General features: G+C 43.1%; 1 protein-coding gene across 6 annotated transcripts in view; it reads left to right on the top strand.

The window, feature by feature from the left end:
• RAPGEF5 (Rap guanine nucleotide exchange factor 5) overlaps positions 1-21,401 on the top strand; it is a 219,143-nt gene that overhangs the window by 129,106 nt on the left and 68,636 nt on the right. For 5 of the 6 annotated variants that reach the window (XR_005021218.1, XM_036863410.1, XM_036863408.1 and 2 more), the window contains 2 exons: positions 18,221-18,339; positions 18,806-18,894. Coding sequence is in view for 5 of the 6 variants with exons in the window: in XM_036863410.1 (XP_036719305.1) it covers positions 18,221-18,339; positions 18,806-18,894 (208 nt within the window). In the remaining variant the exon portion in view is untranslated. The remainder of the gene's footprint in view (positions 1-18,220; positions 18,340-18,805; positions 18,895-21,401) is intronic. The other variant, XM_036863409.1, reaches the window with a different exon arrangement.

The following is a 21,401-nucleotide window of genomic DNA, read 5'->3' as shown; positions in this document are numbered from 1 at the left end:
ATCTTGGCATATGGAGATGTGCAGAGACCTGAGAAAATTTCGCCACACCCTGGAAAAGTCCTTCTTAATAAAGATCTGACTGGCCCTAGGTGTAGTCAACATCTGCAGCTGCTTATTCCCCTGGCCCCAGCCTCTGTGGTTTGCCATTTTTGCATCTTAGCTCTGACTTCTATTTTCATGTACCACACCTGGCTATGCCAGAATCTCTGGGGAAGAGTGTAGTGACTTTTGTTGACCCCATTTTGGCCTAAACCTAAGTTTTGAGAGGGCTCCAATCCAGAAGAAAAGCCAAGAATGGTGTCTTTTCCTTCTGAATGATAGAGCGTGGCAACTGCAGACCTCCCAGTCTGGGGGACCCTAGAAAGAAAAGAAAAATTAGGTAGCACAGGCCTATGGAAGACTCAGAGAGAATTAACTGTGTATTCCTTAGCTGGATATGGTGACCCACCGACTCCGGGGAATTCAGTCACTTACCTAACTGCAGTGAGGTCTTCAGACAGACACCAGCATCCCTCATCAATCAGACACTTAGCTTCTCCATCATTAGAAGTTTATTTCAGATTCCGGTGTTTGAGCTCATAGAGATGATTAGAAAGAATCCTACTAGATGAAGATGGAGACAGCCAGATAGCTGTTTAGCTTGCTGCTACCAGTAGTGGGTATTCAGCCATGGCACATAAAGTTGACTTTGTCTAGGGCCTAAATAATTTTTAATTTCAGTAGAACTTTCTCCTTTTCATATATAGAGCAGATTTTTAAAGTACTTGGCTAAGATTTATTCTTGCCTATATTCATTGAGAAAAGCACTTGTTAAGCACTGATGAACACACACAGTAGAACAGAGACATAAGTGAGCAAGATCTGATTTGAGCACCCAAGCCACCCACTGTTAATGAGGGAGAAAGATGAGAAAACAAAGACATGAGAGTAAAGAAGGGCGGTATGCAGACAGAAGAAAGTAAGGGGTGTACTCTGAATAAGGTGTTTGTTTCTAGAAAATTGTTTCTTTGCCTTCTGGTGAGGCATTTGCTCAATTAAACATCATCTCTTTTACTTCGTGGGTTCTGACCACTTAAGGACACAAATCATAAATGGCAGATATCACAAATCTCATATCTAAAGAGAGTTACATATTGTTGGTGTTTACCATTTTCCTCTCTCCCCATTTTCTAGTTACAAAATGTATTTTAATTAGAATACTGTATATAGTTCTTGTCCTGTTTTACTGATTGAATTTGTTTTTGAAAACAAGCTTCATTCTTGAGGTTTATAGGTGTTTGACAGTCGAGAACAAGGCATCAGGCAACTTGCAGGAATTTATAGCACATTTCTGTTAAAGACTGTTTAAAATTGTTCTACTAATAGTAAAGTAATACATGCCTTTTGTAGAGAATTTAGAAATCATGGAAAGCTACAAGTAAGAAAAGAAAAATTTAGTGAGAACTAACTACGATTTCCTCTCACCTTCCCAATTATATCAGTGTATACATTATGAGGCTTTCCTTACGTTTCCATACCATACTTCACTTACTCTTCCCATTTGGGGGCATATAGGTTTTCAAATTTTTGCTGTTATAAGTGATCTGAGATGCACATCTCTAAAAAAATCTTTATCTAAATTTATATTTCTTAAGGATAAGTTCCTAGCTGAGCAATTACTACTCACAGGTATGAACTGTGTTAATCTCTTTTATGTTTTTCGCTCAGCTACGCTCCATAAAGCTTGTTCCAGTTTTCCCATATATTAGCACTACATTAAAGTCCTTATTTTGTAATACCCTCACCCACATTGATTATTATGATTCTTAGAAGGAGGAACTAAGTATTCTTGTCAGGCTGTTGGGAAGGACTAGTATTATCTTGTTCAAATTTACATTTCTTTTCTAGTGAGGTTGAATACTTGCAGTTTATATCAATCCAGTTATATTTCTTCTGTAAATAATCTATTCACCTCCTTTGCCCATTTTTCCATTGGGATTTTTCTTATTGATTTGAATAAGCTTTTTATATGTTAAGGGCATTAATCTTTGTAATATTTGTTATATGTAGTTTTGCCAAGTTTGTTTCTTTCTTATTATTTTTATACATATATGAGCAAAACTCTTGATTCATGTTTTTTAATTTTAAAAATCACCTTTACAATCAGAGAGTTCTTCCCAATTCTGTGGCTAGATACTCGATTTTATTTTCTTCTATTTCTTCTAGAGTTGCGCTTTTCACTCAGGTCTTTCATATAGCTGGGATTTATTTTTGTAATGTAAAAGTAAGGTTTCTTGATTAGTTATCACTTGCGAATTTTTTCATATTTTCAAACTTTTACTATTTTGTTACCAGCATAAAAAAATCCGTTTTATTCTTGATAAATTGAAATTCTGTTAACAAACTTCCTACAAATTAAATATATTGAGCACGAATTTAGTCAGTCATATTACCTGTCTGAGCTTCAGTTTTCTCATCTGTAAGGGTAGTAGATTAGACATCTCCGATTTCTTCTAGCTCTAAAATTCCTGTCTTAAATTGAAGACCCGCCCCCCCAAATTCAGCAGCATTCATACTTCTGAGTGTTGAACACTTTGGGGGGAAATGTTGCCATTTTAAAGTGGATACCAGTTTATTATTCAGGAGGTTTTGAGTAGCCATCTTTTACTCTGATTGACTATGCTTATCAATGCCAATAATCATTCTGTTCTTTTATGTTCTAGAAATACTCCTGTGACTAGAATTTCTAAAAATTTACTTTTTGAGAAATGCTGTTGGTATGGACAGATGGTGATCTAGCATCCTGCTAGAAGTATCCCTGCTGTCAGGGTGTTAAAACCATATTTCAAGTCATGTCATTAAATATTTGGAATTGTTTTTCTGAGTTCAGAATGTCCTGAGGAGGACTGAGATATAAAACTCCCAGACAATGACAAATTAAAAAAACCTCCAGATCTTACTGCCTTGAACTCCTAGAAATAAGAAGAAAGGGGTCTATTTATTTATACTGGCTAAATTCATTAACCACTATGCACAGCCTAGCTCCAAACCACTGTTTTTTAAATAATGCAAATTTATATCTCTCCCCTGTTTCTCCCTCATAAAGAATATTTCCTCTTTGAGGGTAATCTCCATGTTTTATTTGAACTTTTACCCCCAGTGTCTAGCGCTAGGCTTTCAATCAATATTTGCGGGCCTGAATTCGGTCAAGAGGACAATTGTGAGTGATTTGAAGTGTTTCCCAAGTTCAAGCACTCAAACCAAATCTGTGCAAATCCAAAGTTGTACCAGCTCCAGGATTCAGGTTCACTGAAGATTTAAAGTTTTAAATTGAAGGGTTTTGTACCATGGGGAGTTAACCTGGAAATGACAAGCAGAAAGAAACAGGGAGGTTCATCACAATAGTCAGTTTGTAACTACAGACAAGCTTTTGGGAGAATACATACTTGGTAAAGAGTAGACACAAACTTTCAAACTTCAGTGAGTCATAGTTTACAAAGCAAGGCTCTTACTGGGGCAGGTTTGTATGTGAGGATTTCAATCCTCTTTGGCACCCCAAGTGCACATTAATATTCAGGAAAATAGAAGATTGTTTTGCTGTTCTTTATTATCAAAGTACTTCCGTTTCTTTTCAATCCATTCCTCTCTTCCCGCACACCCATCCTTCCTTCACTCCAGAAAAAGAGGGAGAAACACCTACTCCATTGCAACCAAATTCATCTTTAACCTTCTCTCTTCCTTTTTACCTTCTAATTTTGTTTGTCTCTCAAATAATTGTACCAATATTTCATTGCAGTTTAAATTACCTTAACCTGTTTTAACACCAACTTTCTATGGCTGTGCAGTAAACCAAGAGTGACACGGTCCTACCTTTCTCCCAATCTTGTTTCAAACTGTGAAATAAGTTTCTGAGATGGTTACTGCCGAGACCTAAGGCGTGCCTCTCTAAAAGCTCCAAGGAATGTGCAAAACATGAAAATACAAGAGTGTTTACTTAAGATGCTTTGTATCTCCTGGCTTCCATGCCATGTGATCTTGCAGTTGCTACGGTAACTAGGAATTTTTCATTCCATAACGTGTATAAGGACTGAGGCTGCCCTTTTTATTACTGCTCTGCCCTCTCTAAAGTTACACATGCACTCACGTGCACACACACACACACACACACACACACACAAGCATATTCGCAAGCACGCACGTGTAAATGCACATTTATATACACACAAAAGAGATTTGGAAAGAGTTCCTTGACTTGAAGCATTCCCATTTTCGAAGTGTATTACTTTACACTTTACTTACTTTCAATTTAAAATTTTTTCCCAGCTTTATTGAGGTATGATTGACAAAAGTCATATATATTTAAGGTGTACAATGTGATGTTTTGATATATGCATACATTGTAAGATGATTACTGCAATCAAGCTAATTAACATATCCATACCTCACGTGATTGCGTTAGATTTTGTGTGTGTGTGTTTGTGTGTGGTGAGAACACTTAAGATGTACTCTCTTAGCAAATTTCATGGATCCAATACTTTTTAAATTTGAAGAATATTTCCACTGGGTCTGCTCACAGTTAAGAGCTAGCTTTCTCAAGTTATTTCAATTTATAAATTAGATCTTTACTTAATCAGGAGGCATTTCCAAACACAACTATGTTTCCTATAAGAGGAATTTGGGAGGAGAAGCCAACGCCGTAGGAACTAGTCAGGGGTGGCTATCAAGGGCTGCTGTAAAAATCCATACTGTCTTCTTTTTACTCAGATTTTAAAGGCTTCTGTAAAACTGCTGCTGTGAATTAGTCAAACCCTAGGTGACAAGTATGTCTGCAACTAGTATGTAGAAATTTTGTCCGAGTCATAATTTGCCATAGGTTTTCATCTCATCTTTAGGCTGCTTGAGGAAAGTGTCAGTATTGATATTTTCTCTTCAGAAAAACTTTACAAGTGTGTCACACACATATACACATACACAATGATGTAAGAATTCTTGGGAACTAGAAGGTATTTCTAAAATTTATATTTGTCATTTCTGTAAAATTTCCTAGGAAGCAAGATTTCAGATTTTTTGGTTGTTTTAAATCTCAAGTAACATATGTATTGTATTTTCAGGGCCATCAAGATACACCAATATGTATAGCTGATTCACTTTGTTATAAAGCAGAAACTAACACACCATTGTAAAACAATTATACTCCAATAAAGATGTTTAAAAAGAAAAAAAGGTATACCAATAATGAGAAGTGGAAATAAGTGCTGTTCCCAGCACTAAGTTATCTCAGTTTTTTGCACAGTGGCCGAATCTGTCGTGAACATATCGTGCAAACTGTCTGCATGAACGCTGTGGATTGATGGAATTCACAGGTTCAAAGTATTGATAGACAAAGTTTTTTTCCAGTGACCTCAGTCATGTTAGGAAATGCTTAATGATCTAATTTAGAATTTGAAGGCATCCTCATTTCTTCTGAATTACCTTCTAATAAGCCTCTGTCAGATCATATATGCACAAGGCAGTGCCCTCAGTTGCCCTTTGACCTAGGCTTTTTGAATCCAAGGGGTAGGTCTTAGTGACTTCCCAGCCCAGCCGAGCCTTTGCATATTCCCGTGGGCCCACTAACCAGGGAGAGTGTATGTAACTCTGAGACTTAGCAGAGTGAAATAACCACCATATCTGGGACCGAGGGGCTGCAGAAGTGATGGAGTGCCGCAGCCTCACCCCGTGACCATGGCTGACATCACGCCTTGCTTGTTGCTGCGGGTGTTTTATCTTGTTTATACTTTAGACTTGCTGATGCTGAAGGATGTTGACTGCTCCCTTGCAGATAATCAGGAACCCCACCACAAAACGAGGGCCTTGTAAGGCATTAACTAACTCTTGAAATTTCTCCTTTCTACCCTAGCCTACTCTCTGGACTGAGTCCCTTTGAACCTCTTCCTCCTTGCCTTTGCCGACCTCTCTATCCTTGATCTTGGACCATCCCAATGTCTACAATCTGTCTGCTCACCCACCATTCAGCAGGCCATTCATTCATTTAACAGACAGTGTTGTTCTGGATGGAGGGACGGCACAGAGAACAAGACAGACCAAGCCCCTGTTCCCATGCAGCAGATATCAGAGTGGAACTTGTCCTGCCATTTCGCCTTTCTCTTCTCCCCTCTGTCCCCACCCACAATCTTGTCATCAGCCAAGAGCTTCCATACTGGATCTAGAGGAATTTCTGGGAAAGATTTAATAAAATTTAAGATTTTATGATCAAAAAACAATAACACCTATGTGATTTAATAACTCTCAAGGGTCACATGGGGAGTGTCGAGTATGAAGCAAGTGTAGGATCTGAACTGTAGTAAACTGATGTAAATATTAGGCCAGAAAGAGTGTTAAGAAAATAAAACGTGCAGGAATTAGATTAAGTCAATTAGGGGGATGCTAATATAACCTACCCTAAAGCTATTAGGTTTTTGAGTTGTTTTCCTGACAGCAAGATGATGGATTCCATGACCTATATAGTGGCATCTAACTTAGTGATAAGCTGACATAAGCTTCTCTGGAAACTGGAAGGTCAGGTTTGCTAGATCATGTACATTTGCATCCCCTCCTGCATTCTCACCTCTGCTCTATGCTGGTTGGCAGTGAGACCTAACCCCCATGGACCTAACCCGCCTGGATCTCTTGCTTTCCATCTCCAAATGGGGCTTGGGCAATGGGAGGGGTCATAGGAGATCGGCGTGTAGAAGGAGACGGGATCAGGGTGTTTCTTCCTACCTTGTCCTGCTTTCTGCTGCAGTTATGGCAGTGACTGCACCCCTCTGGGACTGTAGCTTCTCCTTGCAAGCCTCTCAGTTACTTCTCCAGCTCCCTCCCAATGGGATCCAGTACTCACTCTGACTTCCTCTTGCCCCTTCAAGAGGGCAACTAACCCAGGGGTGGTTAGTATCTCCCTTTGCTGGTCCATGGTTACCTCACCATATTTTGGTTAATTTTATCAAACGTACCCTTGCTGAGTGTGCCTCTTTTCTACCAGTATCCAGAATAATCCATCAAGCTAATAGAGTATATCAAAATATACTTGTGATGGAAAAACAGTGCCTTTATTTCAAGATATTACATTCTATCCCCATCTCCTCTGCTCTCTTGTGCAATAAGTTTACTAGTTGAAGTTGGCTTCAGGATCAAATTCCTAGCCTTGCCCTAATTGTAGGGTTCTTAGAAAACTTCCTTTACATGATAATTATTAGAGGCAGTAAAATTTAATAAATACAGTTCTTTTCTAGCAGCCAGAACTTTCTATCCAGTCTTGTTTACTGATTTTCTGTGGGAGTTTAGTCACGTTCCATAACAACTTTGTGTTTGCTTTCACACTATGGAAGTCAGACTTGACCTAGATTTTGTAAGCTTGGGGATGATGAATTCTATTAGTCCTATTTAGGCTTTAGTTTGAGTTATTAATCACAATATGTGTAGGATTTTTAAAAAGAACTAATTATCATTATTTAAATACTCTCTTTCTGCCAGAATCACCTATACAAAGGATGTGTTTGCCGGGCCAGAACTTTGTGATATGGTAAATCTAAATCACTACTCACCTTGACACATATCTGCTTACTTTGTCTTTCCCTTAGCTGCTCTCTTAATCAGGTCTATCTTGCCAGCAATATCCTTTTGACTTTTTTTTTTTTTTAAAGATCTGTTTCCTTTTTTTTTTTTTTTTTCCATGAGGAAAGAGAGTCATGAGATACACTGTCAGCAAATTCTGTGAAGGTTGTTCTCAGACAAAATTGTTTTTGGCCAGAGGAGATTTTTTTTTTCAGATAAGTATTCCAGTTCTGCTGTACCCACATTTAACGGTACAAGAATAGATGCGGGCATTGGTGGTTTGGTTTGCTAAGCTGTGTGTGAATTTCCGTAGGACAAGATGAGGAGAGATCCCTAACCACTAAATCACGTGCCGCTTTCCTGTTTAGGAGAGGCAGCACTTTGGGCTTCTGTGAGAAAAGTGGTGTCAAGAAAACTGAATTCTGTAGGATCTAAGGATGGGAAAAAGATGCCGAGGTCGTCTTGTCCAGCCTCACTCACTGAAGAACCATCTTCACTTGTCAGTAATGTTATTGACAAGCTCTGCTCCAGTTTGAGACAGAGCTCATTCTGCCTCTGCCAACAGTACTTCCTTAAATTGAGCCTCAATCTGCTTTCTTGATCTAGCCACCCATTAACGGAAGGTAACTTTTCTAGAGCATCACAAGTAATCCTATGGCACCCTGTCCCACAAGGCAGGGTAGCTCAGAGAGTGAAAATTTCCTGCTATGGTTTCATTCTCCCGATCTTTTTCTTCTTAGACATTCCAACTACCTGAACAGTACCTCAGAGGGCGTGTTTCCCAGACCCCCTTGTAGCTCCTTGGTGCAGAGTCCCATGTATTTCGATCAACAAAGTCCTGTGCCCAGAGGCTCATCACAGCCCCGTTTTGTTTTGTTGGAGGTAAAATACGCATAGCATAAAATTAACTATTTTAAAGTGTACAATTCCATGCCTGCCCAGTGCTTGAGCCCATCAGGCCGAAGGCAGCTTATGCACTGGACGCCCTGCTGATCTTAGGCTGCATGTCTCTGGGTACCCAAGTTTTGTGGGCATCAGATCCCACTAATCCCTGCCATGTTTAACTCTGTTCCTGCCAGCACTTCATTTCCCCCTTGCCAGGGGTATTGAGCTGCGCCCTGGCTGAGCTGGTTTAGCTGTGGTCCTGAGACCACGTTCAGTCCTTGACAACCCTCTTCTCTTCTTGGAACTCAGCATGACGTAGACACACCTGTTGCCTCATCTGCCAAGCAGATTAGCCTGCTTTGGCTGCCAGCACCAGGGTAAACCAAGCCCCCTTCCATACTTGCAGTCTCTAACGTGTATTAGTAACCATCTTCTGGGGACGTCTGTGGTTCTGGTTAAGGGCTCTGTTGTTGGGTCTGCCTGGGTTCAATCTCAGCTTTACCACACCCTCACACAAGATCTTGCTTGGCCAAGTTACTTTATCAAAATGGGAGTTTTAACAGTATTTACCTCATAGAATTGTTGTAATGATTAGATAAGATAATGGATGTTCAACTCTTAGCTTTGCTGATAAATGGTAAACCCTCAATAAATGTGACAGATTTATCTGCCTGGTCATGGCTTGATCCCTCCCTTGTTGCCTGTTCCTAGTGGGTCTGTTAGTTGCATATGGCAGTGCTGTCTCCTTAGTTCTTGAGCTGTGGTTACCTCTACCACTATGAGATAAAATTATGTTAGCTTTTTTTTAATCGTCTAGTAGCTAATGATTGCATGATGCTTTACACGTCACAAAACACTTACCATGTGTCCTCTTAAATATTGGCCAAGTTTTGGGGCTGCCTTAGTGATTCTCACATTAACCACCCTCAGGCCGAGATCCTGAATTAGAGCAGGTCGTTTTGCTCTCATAACCCCTTGTCTGTCTATATCATTGTCCAGTGTGAAGAGCACGCAGCTCTTCTTTTCAGTTTACCCATATCTGTTTGAGTGTCCCAAACACTCAGGTTGATGATCGAGATGCAGAACAGCGCGAGCCATTGTTATCCACCACCCTAGTAGTTGGATTACCCTTCCTTAGGAAGAGCACCTCTCAGCAAACTGTCCCCTGTATTAGCACTGTCAGAGTTCACCACTTGAAATGTATCTTTTGAGAGTAAGCTGTTGTTCTCTAAACCTCTACTCAAAACTGCACATTTATCCATTCCTCTTTTTCTTTTTTTTTTATTAGCACCTTTAATTATTATTTATTTATGTATTTATTTATTTTTTTTGGCTGTGTTGGGTCTTCGTTTCTGTGCAAGGGCTTCCTCTAGTTGCGGCAAGCGGGGGCCACTCTTCATCGCGGTGCGCGGGCCTCTCACTATCGTGGCCTCTCTTGTTGCGGAGCACAGGCTCCAGATGCACAGGCTCAGTAGTTGTGGCTCACGGGCCTAATGGCTCCGCGGCATGTGGGATCTTCCCGGACCAGGGCTCGAACCCGTGTCCCCTGCATTAGCAGGCAGATTCTCAACCACTGCGCCACCAGGGAAGCCCCATTCCTCTTTTTGTTCGTTCATTGATTCATTTGGGTAAGGTTCTTCAAGTATCTATGGAGTGCCAAGACCTGGCTGTTTGTTGGCAATTCAAAGTTGAAGGAGATATGGTGCCTGCCCACACGTGAGCTTATGCTTTAGAAGGGAGACAGAAAAGGTCATCAGTGTGTGCTTCTCGGAATGCTGAGGCCGAAGGATTCGTGTGGCGCTGTGGGGTTGCAGAGGAGGGCCAGCCACGTCAGACTGCAGGCGGAGGGAGCAGGTTTCCTGGAGGAGGTGATTCTTGAAGAGAACTTCGTAGGAGGAATGAAAGTTCGACCAAGGAGGTTGGGAAATGAAAGGAGTCATAATAAGCTATTGGCTCTAAATGCCATCTCAGTCCGTTCGGGCTGCTGTAACGAAACACCACAGACTGCGTGGCTTATAAACAGCAGAAACTTATTTCCTACAGTTCTGATGCCTGAGAAATCCAAGATCAAGGTGCCAGCAGAGTCAATATATGATGAGAGCCCACTTTCTCGTTCATAGATAGCTGTCATTTTGCTGTGTCCTCACGTGGCAGAAGAGGCAAGGGGTCTCTCTGGGGCCTCTTTTATAAGGGCACTAATCCCATTCATGAGGGCTCCAAAGGCCCCACCTCCAGACACCATCACTTTGGGGGTTAGGTTTCAACATAGGAATTTGGGGTGGGGGGAGACACCAACATTCAGTCCATAGCAAATGCCTTCCTACCACTAAGTTAGCATCTTCAGTTATGGTGTTCACAAACTTGAGGGAAAGCAGCTTTGCACCTTGTGCTACTTGTATGACTTCTTGAGTGCCGTGGCATCAAGCTAGATGATTCTGTGCATTCTCCATCTGAACGTTTCTCTGGTGCTGCCTGCTTCACACAGGTTTGATGATGGAACACTGGGTCACGTGAGGAGTGTTGAGGATCCTGGTTGGAACCGAAGTGGGCAGGAGGGGGACTTTAGAGGGCACAAAATTCACATCTTGCCCAGTTCACACTTCAACCCACAGGGTGACCTGTTCATGCCCACACCCTTTTTTCCATGTGCCCTAGACTCAGGGACAGTACCATTTAGCGAATGCCTTCCCAGCGTTGTGTTCGTTATGTGGTCTCTTATATGTCAGTTGCACGGGAGCTTAGTTTGATAGAATTCTGACAGATGGAGCAAGTATAACGCTCAAGTACAAAACACAGTTATCTCATGTGATGAGCATTATAATAGAACAGTGACTAAGTAGAGAGGGTAAAGGCAACCTCAGAGGAGAGTGACCATTGAACCACGTGAGATCGAATTCTGTCTTTTAAAGGTAATCCACTCGCTCAGTCGCTCTCTTGCTTGCTCATGAACTTGGCACGCTCAGTAAACCGTTATCAAGTTAATATCACGTGCCAGGCCCTGAGCTGTATGTTAGGAAGAGAAATAGAAGTCACAGCCCCTGCCCTCAAGATGTCATCATGTCGTGGAGAGCACAGAGGGAGCAGGTAATCAGAGGTCAGTGTGATGGATGTCATGACAGGGTTCTTTGGGCATCTTATCTGGATAGGCAGTGTTACCGGCAGGAGATTGTCAAAGAAGGTTCCTTAGATGCAGTGATAAATACGAGTTTCATCATATGGAACGATTTGTACCTTTTGGGGTTCGTAGACTCCAGTGAGACCTAGAACTCTGGACTCTACCTGGGAAAATGTGCCTGCACGTAAAAATTTTATATACTTTCAGAAGCTTCTCTGAGTCACTAAAGCCCATCCATGAACCCCGAGCTAAGCCCTCTTGTAAGAGTTGATACTCACAGAGCATCAGGGACACAATGCCATGGAGAATACCAGTGGCTGCTTTATATGAGTACTTGGGAGAGGAATATTTTCAATTATCAGAGATAATGGAAAATCAGGCAAGTCGTTGTGACAATTCCAGCAGGCCTGAGAAATCCCTTAGTAATGACTTTTTCTTGCTAGTGCTGGTGATAAGTGAAAATATAAATGCAGTCAGAAATTTGGTTCAGGACAGCGTAGACTTGCTGAACTGTCAACATCAGTTCTTCACCTTACATTTTTAAAAAATCAGTATTTTTTTTTACCCTATATGTCTTTTCATCTTAAAAATAAATGTCTCTCATGTGAATAAATGAAAAAAGAAAAGTTGGATTTAGAAGTATAAAAGCTGATCTTGGTCAAGGAAGTTAATCTAAAGTAAGTCAAAGGTACGGGTTCTATCATTCATTCAGAATTTGCAGGCAGGGGAGCAGTGTAGCCATAAAAAGAAAAGAAATCAGAGCTAGTCACCAAAGAATGGAACAAAGATGAGGAGCAGAGAAAACCTGAAAACCCTCCTCTGTTTTCATATTTTTCATGGCCACTGTTCAAAAGGTCCTGTGAGTCTGTGATCAAACAGCTTTCCCTCCCCCACTGCCCCCTCCCCCCCACTTTCAGCTGAGGACACCTGTTTATTTTTACACTTCCTCTCCTCCCCCATCTCCCAGCTCATCCCAGACTGCATCCCATAGGCAAAGCTGTGAAGAATCCGTCTGGCCTGGTCCTTAGAGTTTCTTGTTCTTCCTACCATCCCTTCAAGAGAGTAGGGGAAAGACCTGGTTTGTGCAGATCTAGGAGCTAAAGTGTGTGTCAGGGAGCGGGGAGAATTCTCACTGAGCCTGTACCAACCAGAGCTGAGAACCACCAGCCAAGGCATGTGGGTGGGGCGGGGGGTGGGAAGCATGGTGCCTTCTGGGAATACACCCCACTCCCCACTGCACCTTCCTCTTCAGTGTTCCACCTACAGAAGTCCCTTCTCCTAAAGTCTGCACTGGCATTCTTTTTTTTTTTTAATTTTAATTTTTTGGCTGCGCTGCGCAGGATCCTAGTTCCCCGACCAGGCATCGAACCCACGCCCCCTGCCTTGGCAGCACAGAACCCTAACTGCTGGACCTCCAGGGAAGTCCTGGGGTATTCGTTCCTCACCCATCCTCTGATCACTTTCAGGAACATCCCTGGGTATGACTCTCTCATCCCCCTGACAAGGAAATGCATTTTATCTTTGACTCCAATAACCATCCTCTCCACACGGCACTGTGCCAGCGGCAGGGCAGCATCTTATGACCCTTGTCCATGGTCACCGTCCTCTAGCTGGAGACCACCAGGAACACGCCTGTAGTTGAGTAAGTTGGGTTTATTGCTTTGGTGTAGTGGTGGAGCCCTCGCACCTTGGGGAGCCTCGCAGCAGCTCAGTGCAAGAAGGTGTTAGAAGAAAGGACATACCGGGCTTGGGTTTGTGTTTGGTGACTTTGGGGAGGATTTCAAGTAGCAGGGCTTTGCTCTAGATCAGGAAACTGGGCAACTCTGTGACGATATCTTAAATCTTATCTATAGGGAGGGCAGCAAAGCCAAAGCTGTCACTGGGAAAGAAGCAGCAGTCACTACTCACTTCCTGGGCTTTCTGGTATTTTCTGCCGTGATCAATGTTTATGCTTTGTCTGTGTTCAGATACAACTTCTGAGTGGCCGTGTTTTTGTGTTGTCCCACCACAGTCACAGAGTGGCCTTATCTGATGTTGATTTTTCGCAGAATCAGTGACATTTAACAGGAGAACATGAGGCCCAGCCTGAGTGCCAGGCCGGCTCCCAGGTGTCAGGGGCGGCTTCTCCCTTGCTCCGTCTTCACTGCTCTGAACTGCCCCACTTCAGAGATCAGCCTCCTTGATCAAAGCCTCCACGGGCTTCCTCCTCGACCTCCTGCCTGCTCCCTTCACCCCTGTGAAGGCTTGTCCTCAGCCCCTCCGTGTTGCCCGCTTATCAGCTCCTGTCTTGGCGCACTCCTTTCCCTAACCAGACAGACGCCCTGTGGAGAAGGGCTGTTTGCATGTGTGCTGACGGCAGCCCGGAACATCTCTCCTCCCTCCCTCCTGGTGTCTCCTATGCTGATCTCTTCCCCTGGTGGGTGGAGGGGGCGTCATTCACTGCTCCCCTCTCAGGTTTCTCTTCTTTTAATTAAAAAAAAATTTTTTTTTAATTTACGTTTTTTTTTGTTTTTTTTTTAAATTTAATTTAATTTAATTTATTTATTTTTGTCTGTATTGGGTCCTCGTTTCTGTGCGAGGGCTTTCTCTAGTTGCGGCAAGCGGGGGCCACTCTTCATCGCGGTGCACGGGCCTCTCACTATCGTGGCCTCTCTTGTTGCGGAGCACAGGCTCCAGACGCGCAGGCTCAGTAATTGTGGCTCACGGGCCTAGTTGCTCCGTGGCATGTGGGATCTTCCCAGACCAGGGCTCAAACCCGTGTCCCCCGCATTAGCAGGCAGATTCTCAACCACTGCGCCACCAGGGAAGCCCTAAATTTATGTTTTTAATTTAAAAATTAAAAAAAAATTTTTTTGGCCACACTACGCAGCATGTGGGGATCCCAGTTCCCCGACCAGGGATCTAACCCGCGGGCCTCACCGCACCACCCTCCCACCTCCCCACGGTGGCAGCGCGGAGTCCCAACCACCGGACCGCCAGGGAAGTGTGCACCCTCCCCCGCCCCACTCTCAGATTTCTGAGCACGTTGGCAGGAAGGCCTAAAACCATAAACTTATGTTTTTCTACCCTCAGCAGCACAAAGCTGCCTGGCAATTCCTCTTTTCATAACTTGTTTATTACCTGTTGCAACCCCTAAAGCCATTTTTCCAACAGTTTTCTCTTCAGTCCGCCAAGGAACCTCCCCTTCCAGAAGATGGTCTAAATCCCCACTCTACAGAGATGATAGGAACCATCTCATTTTGTCTACCTCAGCTACCTTATTCTCTGTGCTCTAATTTTTTTCTAAATCTCCACCCATCTTCTTTCCCGTGATCCTCTCTGGAAGGAGGAAGTCTCGGTCCTGTTGTCGCCTAAACCCTCCATGCACGTTCCTGATCTCTCGCCCCTTCTCCATAGCCCCTCACCTTGCCGACTTCCCCAGCCAGGCAGCCTCTTCAGCCTGACTCCTTCCCTTCGTGGTGAAATTCCAAGGAGGCGGTCTTGCCTCTTTGTGCATGTCCTTCACGTCCGCTCACACCTCAACACTCGCCTTCCCATCGTGGTCTCCTCATCACTTCCTCGTAGACTCTTCATCTTCGTGAATTTGACAACGTCAGACAGCCTTTGTCCTTGACTCTCCTGAGTCAGTGCCCTCCACCTTCTCCTGGCTTGTCTTGGTTTCACTGCTTAGTCATCTCTTTGGTAGGTTTCCTCATGACTCTGATCCCCTCCCTCTTCCTCCTACTTTCTATGTTTTCTCTTCCTAGTTCCCTTTCTGTCCTGCTTCCCTTCAACAATCTCATCCACTCCCAAACTTGAGTAGTTCACACATTTATCTCTGTCCTTGGCCTTTGTCCAGAGCCCTAGTTCTTTATTTCTAACTGCTTGCTAAACATCTACAGCATGATGTATTAGCAGTACTGAAACATCAGTTGTCTGAAAGCAGGTTCATCAGTCTCAGCAGAACCAGTTTTTTGTCCCATTTAATGGCATTTCCATTCTCTTTCACCCACAGATCTGGGATTTGATCTGTCATCTTTGACAGTCAAATCGCATGGGTTCTACCTTTGCTTTCTCTCTTGCATGTGGCCTCATCTTGGGGGAGCTCACCACGTTAGACTTATGCTATTATGGAGCTATCACCTTGTCATTTAAGGGCAGGGCATCGGTCTTACTCACCACTGCTTGCCCCTTAGTGTCTGCCACAGTGCCTTACCCAAAGCAGACCCTCACTATTTGTTGAGTGGTTGTCTATAAATTAAGCATTTTAATGCTTTACTTGCATTTCATGAACTATTTGTCATTGAACATATTTCTTGTCATTAGTTCTTTAAATACTTTTATTCTTAACCAAGCAAGCACCAGAATAAAGTTTCATACCCAGAACTTCAACTCTGGTACTTATGCTGTTTTTCAGGAAGAGCAGTTAGGTAAGGGTACAGGGGTTGGTCAGGAGGCATTGATTTCTCCTTCCTTCTTGAGAGCCAGGTGTAATACATACGGTTATTACGTTTTCACAGCAATTTTAGATAACTTCCATCTCCTTTTATACATTGATTTCTCTGCTTTTTTGCTTCTTTATTTTTTAACAGCTTTTCAAAATGGAAACTATCACTGTGACATAAGATGCTATTGATAGTACATCAATATGGTTCAGCTATTCCCCTGCCCAGCGGAGTGTAGCTGCTCTGTGCACAGCCCTGTAATACATATTAGTTACACAGACATTAGAGAAGCCCTTCCCATCCATATGTATGTGCATGGCCCGCGGAAGTTAATAATGCCGTATATCACATGCACGTAGAATGTAAAATGTGCTTCAGAATGACAGCAGGCTCATATAACATGAGTATTGGCTTACGACGAGAGGAAAGCTAGGGAAAGATTTTTGTCCTTTCACACCTACTCTTTACTGAATTATTTGTTTCTGTGTCTCAGTATCCCAGACTCACGTTCTGCCCTTTTTCTTTTTTTTTGTCAATATTATGCTCCTCTCGCCAGCCACCTTGTTTCACTTCAGCCACATGGATAACAAAAGAACCCCTTTGGAGAAATGAAAGAGAGCAATTATACATTGGTATTCATGTTACAGGAGTCACACTGCCATCCTCAGGGAGTTTAACAATGAATATCCAGCATTAATTGCCACAGTAACTGCGTGTCTGACCTTGCTGAAGTGTAATACATCAGTTTTACACAGTAAAAGTATTTGCCACTAAGAGGTTTAAAAAGAATGATCATAAAATTATATTGCTGTTTAGAATGACTAGTATTTTTTGTTTTTAAGAAGATCTTGGAAGACTCAAATGACTAGGTCACTACATTTTCTTAGGAATCAGCACACCAGGAATTGAAATCATCATTTTCCCACTGATTTGGTTGGCAATTATGACAAGAATAGTGCCTTCCTATTCTTATGGGAGGTGAATAAATACATCGGCGTCTCTGATAAATCTATGGAACTGATAATAAGGCACGAGGACGTAGTACTTTTTATCCATCGGAGGCGGGAAAATGTTCTTTTTGTGTGTTTGTACCTAATTTAGGTAGGGTTTTCTGCCAGGAGCAGAAACACAGAAGCATGCTAGGAACCCAGGACGTGTTTCCCTTTTTAAAGAGGCAACATCATTTTTAAGGTGAAGCCTCTTTGCTGTCAACTTTTCTTGCTTCAATCTTTTGCTCAGATCCTCAGAAATACAGAAGGTAAATTTTTTTACATGTGTTTCTCCCTACCCCCTCCGCCCCTACCTTCCCCTGGTTGGGTGCCGCCCATCAGGAGAATTTCACACTCCACACTCTGGAAGTGTTCGTCACTCGGGTCGGCTCCACACTGCTGGGTCAGCAGTGAGCCCGACTCGGACAGAGCCGCGTCAGCGGGCCATGTTGGGCTCTGGGCTGTGGAAGCTGTGTGTGCAGAAATGAATGATTGTTTAGCCTTCTCTCCGTGTTAAAAAGGACCGCGGTGAAGAAAGTCAGTGCATTCACCCGTGACATCCGAATTTCAGCCTAGATGAGATTCTAACTAGAGATCCGTTTTTGCTTGTATTCTGGCAAAACAAGTCCATGATGAATGTGAAGGCCATCTCAAGTTTGGGAGTAAAACATGAACTGAATGATAGAATGAGTAGTTTTTTTCCCACCTTTTAAAGTAAGGCTGTGATGTAAATGAATATGATATGTATCTGCTACATCTGCTTAATATGGCTTGTTTTAGTGTTTAAATGATGTTTTATATGATTTTCTAATTTTAATATAGTGGCAGTTTAAGAAGTATTAACCAGGTAAAAGAGAGTATAGCACACATGCAATTAGTATATTGTGTTTTTGAGACTTTGAACTTTGGATTTCTTAATTCAGATCATTCAGGTAGTTTTAAAAATGAACTCTGAATCCCATCCCCAGTTTATTTTTTTTCCAGTTTCCTTTAAAGTATTTATGTCTTTCTAATGCTTTATGTATCCATACAACTTGAGCCTGGACCCTGTACCATTAGAGGGAGATTCCTGACCAGATTCCTAATTTGTTCTGAATCTGTAAAGATAATAGGTGGGAAAGCAACTTGAGAAAGTGCAGCTTTAGTTAGCTCTTTTTTATTTTTTATTTTTTTGCCTTTTTAATTTTCTCTCTGTTCTTCCTTCTTCCATCCATCACTCCCATCGGCAACTAAAGCAGGATGATGAAGTGACAACCGTTCAGGTTAAAGAGCAGGACCGGGACGTCCTGGTGCTGAAGAAAGTGCAGAGCTGCGGCCCAGCCCCCCAAGCGGGGAGCGCGGAGAGCGATTGGAGGTCAGAGTTTCCACCCAGCCCCGTGCTCCCGTTTCCTTTCCCCTGCCTTCCTCCCCTTCTCCCGCTCCATCTCACTCGCTCTCTCTGCCTCCTCTTCCCCCCCACCTCCCTCCCTCCCTTTTTTCTCCGCCGCCTCTCGGAGCGGAGCGTGCTAGCTGACTGCAGAGCTCTTAGCAGCCAGATGGACTCAGTTCCCAGTGAAAGGACAGAGATGGCAAGATCTTTGAGCCTTTAGGGGATGCCTTTGTTAGTGGCCGTGCACAATGGGCAGCTCCCGGCTGAGAGTCTTTGACCCTCACTTAGAGAGGAAGGATTCTGCCGCGCTTTCAGGCCGAGAGCTGCCCTTGCCTACCTTCGATGTGCCTTATTTCAAATACATTGATGAGGAGGGTGAGGACGAGGAATGGAGCAGCTGTTCACAGTCCCCCGCTGAGGATGACTCCGTGGGCTCTCTGCTCTCTGACAGATACGTGGTCGTGTCCGGGACCCCGGAGAAGATCTTGGAGCACCTTCTGAATGACTTGCACCTGGAAGAAGTCCAGGACAAAGAAACAGGTAAGGCAGTGGGGGGTGTCTCCTGCTTCCAGACTCACAGCCAGCTGCGGCTGCCCTTGTCAGTTTCCGGAGGGGCAAGACGCCCTCTGTAGCTGAAACCAGAGTGGGCTGAACCAGCATATGCTTCTTGGGCCTCCCCCTTCGCCTCCTGCTGTTTTGTTTAAATCCAGTAAATGGACGCACGTAGATCCAAGCAGCCGCCTGGGAAGTAGCTGTACAAAGAAAATGACACGAAGGCAGATGTTCTTGTTTCATTGGCAGTTTTTACCGAATCTCACCTAAAGGCAGCTGGCAAGAGGCCAGCATTTAAGAGCCAGTGTTCAGTGGGAAGGAATATGAGGGATGGGGTTGCCAGCTAGCGTTTACCTGGCTTGTGGGAAGCACTGAGCTGGGGGGAGTCGCCTCCCTGCCGAAAAGTCAACAATTAATGCAACTACTCAGCAACTATAAGCTTAGCAGCAACTTCTGCCTTTTTCCGTGTGGTTTACAAACTGCTCAGAGCAAGCCCTGCTGTGCAGAATATGATACTCATAGCTTCTCAGACCAGAAACTGTAATTCACTGAAGTCTTATTGATCAGGCTTCTTGTCCTTTCTGTTTAATCTGGGAGCAAAATACCCACTTAGCTTTTTCACCCTTGCACTTCTGGAAACACTACCATTGCATGATCTACCCAAACTTCCTTTATCACACAAGGGCAGTACTTGCTTCTCTTAACCAAAATTTGTAATTTGTTCCAGCCTGGAGCAGTTATTCCAATGAATAGGCCTCTGGCTGTAGCCTGAATTCTGTAACTTGATGCCCTGACTAAAATGCACTTTTTGCTGCCACCATAGCACCTGTGATGCCCGCAGTTTGCAATATATCGATTGCATCAATAAAAGGCATTTTTTGGTTGTATTAGTACAAGTAACTCCGTAGGTTTTTTCCCATGCAGGAAGGGTTGTGAAATGACAACTTAGGTGGGAACAAGAGTTTCCTTGGGTCCCAGTAGTTTTGTCTGAACTTAATTGAGGTCTGGCTGTATACTGCATTATAAAGGACATTAAGAGAAACAAAGATGTGTGAAATATGTAATAGTGTTTTTAAAAAAAAGGCAAAAATGGCTCAATCACGCATTCTACATTAATGTTATTATTTGATCTTGAAATTCAAATAAAAATTTTATTTTGCATATCTATGGGGAAAAATAGTAATAGTTGTCATTTATACACGAACAAGCTGAAAGAGAAACGTATTCTCGTGGCATTTGCTGGGTGGTTTTTGTATGTCTATTAATATTTTGTGCATTTGAGCACTATTTCCGTGTTCTGCTTCATCAGAGATAGTCATCACGGAACTGGCCATAATTTTCCGCGTACTGATTAGCAGACTGCTTTACACAGGTGGTTTGGACTAGATTACAGGCAAGTTATCTGCCACGAAGAGGACACCTTTGAACATGCGTAGCAGTTTGGGGGACTGAATGTGTTCTTCTTAGTAGCACTGCAGTTCTATAACACAGGACTTTGTGTCTAAGTCATATTAATAAGAGTAGAAATTACTGAAGCCAGTACTAGGCCTACTTGATTTCTTTTTTCTTTCGTTCTCACTGTCATTAATTTTTTGTGAAAGATGGCCTAGGTGCCCACTGACAAGTTAACACCGGGAATGAGAAATCACCCTAATTCCTGTTACTAATGCCAGGAGTTGCCTCCTGTTGGGAAACAGTGTTGTACCTGGTGTCTAATGACTGGTATTCCCAGTTTCTTCTCGATTATACCAACACTGGGATCAGATGTGTCCCTCTTGCCAGGTGCCGAGCAAAGCTAAAAGGACCACGACTCGGTGTGGCCAAAGCCGGGCAGGTAGAGCCCCGCAGGGGTCAGTCTTTCCTCACTCCTTCTCATTTCTTTAGCATTTGCAGAGGACACATGTAAAACTTCAGATGTTTGCAGGGACACCTGAGGGGGAAAACAGTAACAACTTTTCCTCTGATCAAAGGAGAGTTTTATGAAAATGAAAAAGTCAACTTTGGATAGAGATTGATGTGTAATATGATAGGGACACCTAAGTGGAAGTCACATGCAGTTCTTCCACACTTCACGAACAGCGCTTGGAGAAAATACAACAGAAGAGCCACTGTGTGGCTTTTGTTGGTAACATTTTAAAAAATATAAATATAAAATCAGTTTCATGTACAAATTGAAGAAAAGTGGTTATGGGTTCGTTCTAGTTTGAGTACTAAATGAATAACATATTTAAAGTAATTGAGGCCCCTTGTCACTGACAGCGGTGAATGTTAGTTCTTTATCTTGGTCAGGCCGGCGACCCGCACTATAAAAGGTCTACGTGTGCAGGAGTCTGAGTCGTGTAAACATATGGAAAACAGATGGAGGAAAATGAGAAGGGGCTGCAATAAAAGTATACAGCAGCGTTTTTATGTTCTCGAGCGCCCCTTTTAGGGAGATGGAACCATATGGAGCTGGGTGGAGCCATATGCTGGTGGTCCACATGGCCCCAATGGCA

This window comes from Balaenoptera musculus, chromosome 9, assembly GCF_009873245.2.
Source record: "Balaenoptera musculus isolate JJ_BM4_2016_0621 chromosome 9, mBalMus1.pri.v3, whole genome shotgun sequence".
Taxonomy (NCBI): Eukaryota; Metazoa; Chordata; class Mammalia; order Artiodactyla; family Balaenopteridae; genus Balaenoptera; species Balaenoptera musculus.
Note: the sequence above shows the minus strand (reverse complement) of the source record. Positions and strands in the feature narration are given on the sequence as shown.